The following is an 11,321-nucleotide window of genomic DNA, read 5'->3' as shown; positions in this document are numbered from 1 at the left end:
TAGTCTAACAGCAACATTTGTTCGTAGATCAAGAGTGAACAGGTCTAGGAGCAGTAATATCATTGTTACAGTTTATCAAACTTACATTATTATATAATTGCCAAAGAAACTACGTTCACCAGCTACCGATGTATAGAATGATGACAGATAAGTGATCGTGTTCAGCTCCTATGAAAGTCAAACACAAGTTTGCTGTTGACTTTGACAAGGAGCAGCCTCTTACAGAGTTGAGAACTGAATCCTGAATGCTTTACCAACTTGTAAAAATAAACTAAAAACTTCAAAACAAACTGGTTTTAGCTTTTTTTCTTTTGCATGCTAGACAATAAAGTAAACCAAACAAAATCGAGTTGGCAAACATTTAGATGTCAGTTTTTCATCTGGCCGTCACTATCTGTCTTCTGAAGATCTGCAAGCTAAGCTCTGCTAAGTTCAAAGCTCATAGACTTTGTTTTTTAATTAAGAGGAGGGCAGGATGCCTTCTAATACTTGGAATGCAGCTGGTGTCAGACAAGTGAGTATTTAATATGACCTCCTATACTAACCTCCTATACCTTCTAGCTTTGAACACTGCTTAACAATTAAGCTCTTCTGGCCCTGTGTTTAAATAGCTGTCCACAGCTACTGCAGATTGATTTATTGCTTGATGAGGATCAGGGGTGCTGAGCAAACACAGGACAGTTTCTAATTTAAGTAGTGCACCACTGGTTTTGTTGTTGTTGCTTGATTACTTGTTTTAACATTAGTATGTGTTCTCAATGGAGTTTTATGTTCTTCTGCTGTTTTTAGAGCATTAAAAATGGAAAGGGTGTAACACACATGATGTTATAAACAGAGTCTGGTTGGGTATCTAATATCAAAATTCCCTGACACTTTCTGCTGATAGGTATTATTCGAGTTGTTTATATAACTTTGCTTAATTGTAAAGATTTGCTATGACATTTTTCATGCTAGGTGCCTGCCGCAAGCTGATTTTTGGTTTTAATTTCTTGTTCTTCAATGTTTCTTTTCAAATATTAGCTTAAATTATCCAGGTATTTGAAAACAAAACTTGCAAATATATGGGTTTGCTCCCAATTAAAAATTGTAGCAGTATTTTTGGAAGGGCTTCAGTATGCTCAGCCTGTAGGAAATGTAGTGACATCTTGTGCAGAACAAAAAGGAGGAGAATATCAGCCCTTATGTCAAGGGATGTATCTTTTTTTCCCTTTAACATTACTGTGGACTTAAACGTCACCACAGTCAGCCTCGAATACACGCAGTTTTAGCAGCTCTCTTAGCAGAGTGTCTCACCTGCAGTGACATTTTATGTGGTCATTTTGAGCTGTGCCTTGCTTGGATCTGGAACTTAATTGAGAAGAAGCGATGACTTCACGTGCTTAATGCACCTCAGTTGTACCTGTGGGATGAGGAGGGGAAGGCTGTCTGACCTGAATAGACGGGCAAGAAGAACTGATCTTGCAGCATGGTAAAGTCAGCACAAAGCTCCTGAGGAAGAACATGGGATGTGATTAGGAGAAATCAGCAATGGGAATGGTGGATGTATTTTGGGAGAGTGAAGTTGTTTGCATAAGGAAACTGGGCCTGAGAGGTAAGAGAGTGAGAGAAAAGAAGTAGATGGAGGGTTGCGGACAAGCTAAACTGCCTGAACAGCAATGTAAAGGCTGGAGGTAGGATAACTCTGTAACTGGGAAATAATGTCAAGGAGCAAGACCAACTTTGTGGTGCATATGGAGTAAAGAACAGACAAGGAAGGTGAATGTCAACACTACTAGCAGTTAAATCAGGTGAGAAGGCATAAGAGAAGGATCAACTGGATAATGGGAGTGAAAACAAAACAAAAAAGCAACCCTGCATAGCTGAACATAAATCTGAGAGTGAGGAGTCCTAGAATAAGATTACAGTGCAACTAGGACAGCTGGAACTGGGATGATAATCAAACACTAGCATTAACTAGATAAGAAAAACAAAACTGGGATGAACAGCCAAGACTGAAGAGAGAATGAAGACAGGTTAGAACTAACAAGCCAAGATAAAGCAAAACATGGACATGGGAAGCAAGCAGATGGGAGTGTGCTATTAAAAAACACCCTCTCCCAGAGCTTGGAAGGGATCCCAAGATTTGCTGTCCCTCTTCTGCCAATAATAACTGTGAAATCCAGTGGTAAAGAGAGACACATCTGTTCAAATGCTGGGCCAAACACAGGACTACCTACTCATGCTAACAGGTTAACTGCATGGAGGAGCAGAAGACTCAAAGCAGTAGATGAATTATGTGGGTGTCATTAATGATGGGGCTGTTGCTGGTAGGAGTCTGGTCGTGTTTATTCTAGAAACTGAAGGAAGTATTGAAGAAAAGGAATTGTGGGAAGAGAAACGGTGTCTAAAGTCTTCAGAGAGCCGAACGTCTTGAAATTTGAGTCTTAGCTCTTGCCTCTGCCACAGAGTTCCTTGATAAAGCTGGTTCAAGGCTTTTAAGTTACACTTCTTGCTTATTATTTGCTTCTCATTTTCAGATGCCTGAAAACTCCAGGGTTTGATTAGAAGTAGTTCTGGATACTCGGTGAGTAAAATTACTGCAACTGAAACCAGTGGGAACCAGGCCTTGAAGAAATAAGTTTTTTCTATAATGCCAAGTCCTGACAGGTCTACAAGATATCAAATCAGGCAATCTGTATCTGTTTCCCATGTGTAATATTCATATCCTGTCACAATATCCCCTTGTCTGAGGGTTGTATTATGAAACTAAACTAATTAATATTTTTGAAGCACATGAATACTGTAGCAACAAGCTCCATAAAAAGCCCATGAGGAAATTAGTAACTCTGTATGCAGAGTAGGATCTGAATAAGCGTGTAATGAATAAAGCATGGGGCATGCTTTCAAAAATAAAACAGAAAACATAACATTGAAGGGCTTATTGTTAACTAAGCACAGAGATCTGTAGAAAAAAAATGTATGTGAACATGCTATGAACAACTTTCATAATACATGAGTAGATGTGGGAGAGAATGGAGAAATAAGGTTTCTCAGGTGAGATCACTGCTGTTAAGATCACGAGTGCTTGATTTTTGAAAGTTTAATTTCAGTTTATATAGTTTACTCAGTATATATTTATGATTATGTATGTGCCTGTCTGTTACTGTAGACAGTCTATTTGCCACAATGCACACTCAGCTTCGGTATTTCCCTACAGAATAACAATTTGGAGAATTGGGAACTACTTAAACATAGTTTCAGCTGTTTCAGGAGTGCTCTAGGTACTTCAGAGACAAGGAATGGGTTTATTGGGAGATAACAGCAGGAAGGTAACCACCTCCCGCTGAACTTCGCTGTGTTAGCCCACTAAAAAATCCCACGAGCCCCAGTCCCAAGGAGCTGACCAGCCATGGTCTTCAGCCTTCAAAGCCTTAGGCATGTGCTGAGCTTGATGTTTGTGAATAAGCCCATTGTGTCCACCCACCTAAAACTCGACACGAGATGGAGGCCTAAGCAGGAGACAGATAGCCAAAGAATGAGGAGGAGGTGTGAGCAACGATGTTTCAGATGTATTTTTTTTAGTTCTGTGATTGTGTCTTTCTTACATACTTGTCCTTTTTTTAAACTTCTTTTTTTTTTTTTTTGTGTGTGGGAAGAACAGAAAAATCCAGCTTTCTGGATTAAAAAAATTTATAAAAATACCACCACCACTTTTAACGTAACTGCATTTACCATTATCTGTGTCCCTGTAATATACCCCCAAACCAATAAATTTAAAGGAAAAGGGAAAATGCTTGGAGTTTTGTTGTTGCTCTTGTTGTGTTCCTTTGGTTGGTTTCCTTCCAGCTTAAGCATTCTGTCTTCCTGGCTATGAGTTCGTTTCTTTGGAAACGGCTGTAGGATGGATTTTTGATTGACTGTGTTGTCAGATGGATTATCAGAGTTGTGAGCTTTTTGGAATGGTAGACATGAATGTGTGATAAGAAAAAAATACTTTGTACTTTAAATGTTTCAAAATTTTGCATCATGAAAGAAACTAGATTGAATATTTAACGGGTTACTTAGGGAAAAAGTTTGTTTTTTAAAAAACCAAAAGTCACCTTGTTTGGTTACTAGGAACAAATTTCTCTTAATATGAGGAAAGGTTTTTACTAATGCAACTGATGAGAATATTAATACCTAAACAATGTAGAATAGTTTCTGCAGAGCTGCAACGCTTATTTTAAACAGTAATTCTAATGTGTAGCTGCTCTGGATTACAAGCAGAAAACAGTTTATACCCTGACTTATACACACATTTATTTGCTACAGCATTTATGTGCCCAGATTTCTTCATGATTCCCATCTAGTGTTTCTGAGTTTGTTTGCCGTCTTAGTCAGGGCTCTGCAAGGCCAGCTGTCCTCAAGGCTGTGAGCAGTTGGAGCTGCTCTGCTAGTGCTGGTGATGCTGAGGTTGGGGCAGATTGCCGGCTGGAGGCTGAGGGTGACGTCAGTGCCTACCTTGCTGGGAGAGTTAATCTCCTGCTGGAGAGAGACTCTAATAATCATCTTGCTGGGGGGACTGGCATGTTCAGGATCGCGTGTTGTGCATTCCTCTTCTGGGGCTATAAAGCAATCAGCAAAGTCAGTGTTTCTAAAGCTCTGTTGACAAACGTGTGCTTGTTAGACAGAGGTCGTTTCTTTTTGGGGTGGAGGTGCATAGGTGCAGGAAAGAAAATTAACTTTTTGAAGGTGTGCACGTATGAAACGTGACCGAGCAGAATAACAAAACCAGGTTAGGGGGGTCCAGTATGTAAAATGAGCGTGTAATTAATGACTGTAAAATAAACTGTCTCCTTTGTGAACTTAAAAAATAACAGAAACTAGATTTCGGATTGGATCAAACTGGTTTCTTCATCAAAATACAGCCCACCAAAACACGACACTGTGCAAACGAAGCTAGTCATCAGCCCTGCCACTGCTGTGGTGGATTGACTGGAAGGGTCTCCAATAACTTCCTTGTAGTCAGTTCCAAGTGTCTGGGGTGGTTGGTCACAGAAATTACACTGAGGAAAGGGGGGAAAGGAACAGGCCACAAGTTTCTCAGGCTTTTCTGTGATCTGCTGTGTGGTCTTTTTTTGCGGGCCTTGTGACACACAACAAAGTTAGCTGCTGGGACAGGGAACAGTTAGTCCTTACTGAAGGCTACAGCCTTTCAGGGGCAGCTACTCCTTCCTTGGCTTTCACCTTTGGAGCAACAAGTTTGAGTTCGGAGTAATGTGGACGCAGCCTGGATGCTGAAATCGTAAGGAAGCACAACACACGGATGCTTCAAAGACACTGCCGTTACTTGGTGCCAGACTCCTTAATATGCTCTGTTATTACGCTGTTGTTAGCTCTGTCTAAACCGACCTTTCCAGTTTTAATGGTGTGAACTGCTGGGAGTACCTATCTATCGCAACGCTAGCCCTTCATTCGCAGGGGGGCAGGGGCAGACGGGGCGACTCCGGGCAGGCAGGATGCTTTTTTGTCTCGCCTTTTCCCCCGCGTTTTTGGGACCAGCGCAGCCTGGCCGGCGGCGGCAGCCGAGCCATGCCTGCCCGGACTTTGCGTAACTGCCTGTCACCGCGCCCCGCCGGGGCTGCCCCGGCGCCCCCCGCCCCGGCCCGCCCGCCGCGGCACCTGGGGCGGCCCGCGGGAAGGGGCGCGCACGGCGGCTGCCCGGCAGGCGCTGCGCCCCGAGGCAGCGGTAACGGGCGCGCCGCGCCGCCGCCTCTGCCCTGCCCTGCCCTGCCCTGCCCTCCTGGCACAGCCGGGGGAAGGGACTATCTCCGGATTTCCACCCCTGCGACGGGGGGAAGGCGACCGGGAAGTGCTGCGGTAGAGCGAGCCTGTGCGGGCTCGGACGTGAGAGAAAGACGCGGCCGCTGCTTCGCGGCCGCCCTTTCAAAAGTCCGTGTTAAATGTGACACCCCGCCGAAATGGGAGGCAGAGAAACTCCCCGCTACCCACCCCTCGTCCCCCCAGCCGCCCTTTTCCATGGAAACTCGTAAAAGGAGGAGGAGTGGAGTTTGCTACGGAAAAGTCTCACCTTGGTCTGAAACAGTTTCAGGCGTCTGCGGGATCAGAGCTGCCAGTCTCGGGGGAGGGGAGGAGGCAGGCAGGGAGATCTTTAGCTACCTATATGTATTTTATTTTTTTTCCGCTTGATCTTATTCTATTGCCAGCAGCACGTATCTCCACCCCTCCTCCCTCCTCCCCCCTCCCCCCTCCCTCTCCAGGTTGATCGGCTGAAATGAGGCTTTGCGTGCTGATCCCTTCTCGGGCTTTAAAACAAAACCCGGCCCCGCGCAGCCGGCAGCGGCTCGGGGCGGCTCGGCGCTGAAGCGCGGCGGGGCCGAGCAGGACACCGCGGAGCGGAGCGGCGGATACCGCGGGGCGGCGGCTGCCGCGGAAACTTCGCTTGGAAAATAAATCTCCGCCACTTTCCTGGAAATTCACGTGAGAACAGGAAAGCCCGACTGCAAGATCTCAGCGCTGCTGCTGCAATTTTACTTTTTGTTTGCCTTGATTATTTTTTTTTCTGTTTGTTTGTTCTTACTTTCATTTTGGAGCCGGTTCACAGCTGCTTGGCTGAACTTCTGGAGACCAATGGACCTTTTATATTGCCTTCTGTTTTAAGCAAACTATGGACGCTTAAACTTTTCTCTTTCCCCCCCTCCCCCTCGCTCCTTAACCCCCACCCGTCAGCTCATGGGGCTAACACTGCAAAGCAGCCGCAGCAGAGGGAGAAACACAGAGACACTGATTTATTTTCCCATCTCCTAAATTGCAGTTAATTCTCATCGTCCTCCTCATCACCCGTTCTCTCGAGCTTTTTTGGCTGCCGGGTGTCGATCTATGCATTGTTTTATCTGATCTCGTTTCTTTTGTTGTTGTTGTTGTTTAAATGCCATGCACTGCTTATCTAGAGAGAAAGCTATATGGAGATAGAGGCATATAGTGAATGCGCGTGTGTTTCCACAAGACTATCAGGGGAGCAGATCAGAAGCAGCCCGGATCCTGACCCTGGCTGTATGAATAAGTAAGCAGGATGCTGACGACTGTGTGTTAGTTGCCTGTAAGGTTTTCGTAAGTTAAAGGGGGACGGAGGAGGGGGGGGGGACACAGACCAGAGACAGAGCTTAGAGTAAGTGTTTGTGCGGAGGGGGGGAAGCTCTGACACTTTGCTCCCTCCAGCGTAGCTGCTGCCTCCCATCACTAGGGCTCCGCGGTTTGCTCCAGTGCACACACCCCCCCCCCCCCCCCGCTGCCTTTTCTTTCCTTCCTTCCTTCTTTCCTTCCTTCTTTCCTTCCTTCTTTCCTTCCTGCTTTCCTTCCTGCTTTCCTTCCTGCTTTCCTTCCTGCTTTCTTGCTTTCTCTTTCCCCCTCTTCCCGGGGTAGTTTGCTGATGTGCAGCCTGGATCCATCTTCTGTCAGCAGCAGCGGGACCGGGGTCGGCGGCGCAGCGGGGCGCGGGCCGGGCGCGGAGCGGGACGCGGGCAGCAGCAGCGACCGCCGCCTCCTCCTCCTCCTCCTCCTCTGCGGGAAGTTTGGCTGGGGTTTGACAGAGGCGAGGGGACGCCCTGACAGACAGGATCTCCCGGCCTGAGTCCACCCCCTGCGCCCACCCACACACCCAGCGACTTCTCCCCGGCGAGGTGGCGGGCTGGGGGCAGGAGGGGCAGCGGCGCTCATGCTCCTCGCTCTGTGTTGCGCCCGTCTGATTGGGGCTACCTAGGGAGCACCGTCTGTCGGAAGAGCCTCCAGGTGAAGAAGGGAAAAAAAAACCAAACCAAACCTACCCACCCCACCCCCCCCCCCAAACCTGTGGTTTCTCCATCCCTTGCCCTCCTTTCCCAAGCCGGCGTGGACAGCTGAACCGGCCGCCTAATTCATCTGCACACTGCCCGCCACCTCTCTGCCCGAGGGAGGATGAAAATGCTTTACTGGAGGATGGCACTGTGGCTGGCCGGGTGGACTGTCTGTGGGAAGCCTTCCTCCTGCTCTGGTCTTGATTATGACTACACTTACGATTTCACTGAAGAGGATAAAGCTGAGGCGATAGATTATAAGGATCCTTGCAAAGCCGGTAAGTGACTTCCACGTCTAATACAGCTCCCCGCCCCCTCCCCAGATGGTGACTTTGTCTCGGCTATATTTACGGCGGTGTGCGTGAGGGGGGAGTCCCGGGCTCACCTGCTCCCTCCCGGGCGGCAAGCGGAGCTGGAGCCCCGCGCCCGGCTCCCTCACCTGGGGAAGGTACCTGGGACCCGCTTTTCTGGGATTTCCCACTTCCCCAGCGCCTCCGGCTGAGGGGCGAAGAGGGGCGCGACGGCGGGCAGGGCTGGACCCGCCGCCTCCGCTCCGCGTCCCCGGTGGCGTCGTGCCCCCCGGAGGGCTCCGCGGCTGGCACGACGCCGCCGGGGACGCGGAAGTTGCAGAGGGCGTTTCGGCGGGGCTCAAAGGTTTCGAGGCGGGACCCTGTCCCGCAGCGCAAGCCGGCAGCGCGGAGCGGGCGGGCCGGACCCCGCAGGCGGCGCCGGAGGGTGGTGGCTCCTCCCGGGGCCCTGCCCGCCCCCGCGGCGGCAGCGGGTGCCGCCCCCGCGGGCTCCCTCTCGCCTTCCTCTGTCTCAACCTGTTCCCCCCGGGCAGGCACCCCCTCTGACGGGGCTGGGCGGGAGCGGGGCGGACCCTCGGCGCCGGCCGCCCGCTGAATGTGTGTGTGCACGATGAGCCCAGGGCCCGAGCGGGGGGCGAGGGGCTGACCGGGGGCCGACCGGCTGCCGACCGGCTGCCGGGACTTCGGCCCCGCGGGTCCACGCGTGCGAACCCCATAACCCAGCTGGTACGACGTGCAGTTTGACCTTCCACAACGTGCTGTGCCCCCTGCTCGCTCCGTGCCTGGCCGACCCCTTTCTAAACTGTGTGGAAGCGCTGAGTCGCAGCCCCTTCTCACCTTGCAGAGCAAATGAGCGCTTTTCTAGAACATTTATCTTCCTGGTTTAGGACTTCAGCGTACTCAATGCCAGGTACAATTCTTCATCCGTGAAAGTTATCAGCAACCAGAACTGACCTCAGGAGCCGGGTTCACGGATGTTTCAGTAGACAAGCGTATCTCAGTGATGCTTATTTTTCCCCAAAACGCCATACGAACAACAGTGGTAGTCCATTCCCAACAGCTCTATTGTTAAATGAGCGCTCAAGTTTTCCAGCAGCCTCCTTTGCATTAATTAGTTATTTTGTATTCTGAAAACTAGTTCAGCCAAAGGTTGTGTTCACTATGTCTATGTGGTTTTGTTTAATTTATTGACGAGAATGTGGTGAACATATATGCCAAATATGCAGACATTATGTTTTTCTAATCACAAAAATATTTTGCTTGTAAGTGTGAATTGTTAGGTCGTACTTGCTTACAACTGAGGAATTCTCAAGTTCAAAAAAAAGCAGAAGCAACTGCAAGCAAAACTTTGGGCTTTTTTTTTTTTTTTTTTTTTTGCAATTAGCTCTCACAAATAGATAAATATATATATATAAAATTATAAACTGGTCATAGTAAACCTGAATTCTTGTCTTCTGGTCTGTAATTCTTTAGGACGATTCATATGCGTAATTTCATATAATGAGAAATGTGTATTTACTCTCAGTTTGCCGTGGGATTTTAGTATTTCTTGTTTCATAGTGGGAATGATGAAAAATTATAATTCATGGTATTAAGTGTTTTAAGGTTATGTGTGAAAGAAAGACAGTAAGAGACTGTTCAATATGATCAGTGTTGACAATTCTCTGCCATCATTTTGTTTTGTTTGGAGAAAGAAACATTTGTTTGGGAAGTTTGTCCCTTTGAACTATTTTATGGAAGATCTTGCTGCTGCTGCTTCTTCACAAGGTGCTTGGATACTACTGGGATGAGACAGGTAGATGTGTAAAGAGTTAGTTGTGTGTGGTTTCCATTAGTCTTAAATGCAATCACTTCAAGGTTTTCTATTCAATAAATAGCCTGTTCCTTTTATCTTTTTTTTTTTTTTTTTTTTTAAGTGTAGAGTAGTTGTTCAGAAATGAAAAGGTATGTCACACTGGGTTTGTACCATGTGCTAATGATTTTTACAAAAAATTAGGAAGTTCTATATTTCAATGAAACTGGTTATCAAACAGTATTTCCCAATTACTTTTCCTGCTAAACCTTCCCTAAAGGCTTCAGTAATCTTAGCCTGGAAAGTACTGATACCTGATCAAAGGCGATTGGGATAGTGGGTGCTCAGCCTTTCTTAGGAGCATAACCCAAATATGTGTTCTCCCTAGGTCAGGTCTTACCATCTGGGGTGGGTTTTGGACTCCCATGAGTAATTTTACTGATGTCTGCTCTTAGGATGGTTTCCACAGTGAGGCCCTTAAGAAGGACAAAGCCAGGCTTCACGCTCAGGGGTGTGAGTTGTTCACACTCAAATTTGTGTGGTCCCTTTATGTGTGAGATAGCAGGATAAAACAAGATAATCCTTGATGAGATTGTCTTCAGTGTATGCAAACTTTGTATTTTAGATATAATTAACACCTGCTTTTACTGCATCTCAATGGCCTACAGCTGAGGCTGTAAAAGTGCTCTTTTTTTTTTTTTTTTTTAACCTGTTCAGGCTAGTAACAGTTAGGTCCCAGATGTAAGTGAATTTCTGCAACTTGGCAAAATGGGGAAACACCCAAAGTCAGTTAGGGTTTTACCTAGTGACATACTTCAAAACCTCCAGTGAGCTCCATGCAGGTTTTACAGATGTGCTAGAATAATTTGACCTACCACAATTTGTGAGCAAATAAAATGCTTTGAAACCAACTGCAGCTAAGATCCCCCAAATATGCTGATGCAAGATGGACTCACCTGTGTTTTAAAAGTTATTTGCATTCTGTTTTTCTCCAGTGAGTTGTGTTTGCTGCTCAGTTTTTATTCCATGAGAAAACATTTGTGATTTAGTGATAGAAAGCAGACTACATGAGGCCTCAGATCTGTGGTTAAATATAGTTATAAATCTATATAGATAACTCTACAGATACAGTCCTAACTCTATTGAATCAATCTTCTTCCAGTAGATCCCATTTACCCTTTTTTTTTCCCTTTTGTGGAAGAGCTGGAGAAATTTATCAGAAACCGAACAAGACAGCCTCTGAGACCTTATTTGTAGGTATTCTGTGGGATTATTTGTGGGTATTCTGTGTGTATTTAATATTTTCATAAGGAAGGGGTCATTTTAGCAAGTGTGCCTAGAAATCACACTGTACCTTTGACTTAAAATTCCCAGAAGCAGTGTAGTGCAGGATGCTATAGAGGCTGAAAA

General features: G+C 46.6%; 1 protein-coding gene across 1 annotated transcript in view; it reads left to right on the top strand.

The window, feature by feature from the left end:
* The first annotated feature begins 7,833 nt into the window (after positions 1–7,833).
* Positions 7,834–11,321, top strand: part of TLL1 (tolloid like 1) — a 139,775-nt gene continuing 136,287 nt past the window's right edge. The window contains exon 1 of the mRNA XM_086463938.1: positions 7,834–8,089. Within this exon, the coding sequence (XP_086320064.1) occupies positions 7,933–8,089 (157 nt within the window). The 5' untranslated portion in view covers positions 7,834–7,932. The remainder of the gene's footprint in view (positions 8,090–11,321) is intronic.

The sequence above is a fragment of the Leptosomus discolor genome, chromosome 4, assembly GCF_034619465.1.
Source record: "Leptosomus discolor isolate bLepDis1 chromosome 4, bLepDis1.hap2, whole genome shotgun sequence".
NCBI classification, from domain to species: domain Eukaryota; kingdom Metazoa; phylum Chordata; class Aves; order Leptosomiformes; family Leptosomidae; genus Leptosomus; species Leptosomus discolor.
This window is presented reverse-complemented; position numbering and strand designations above follow the sequence as displayed.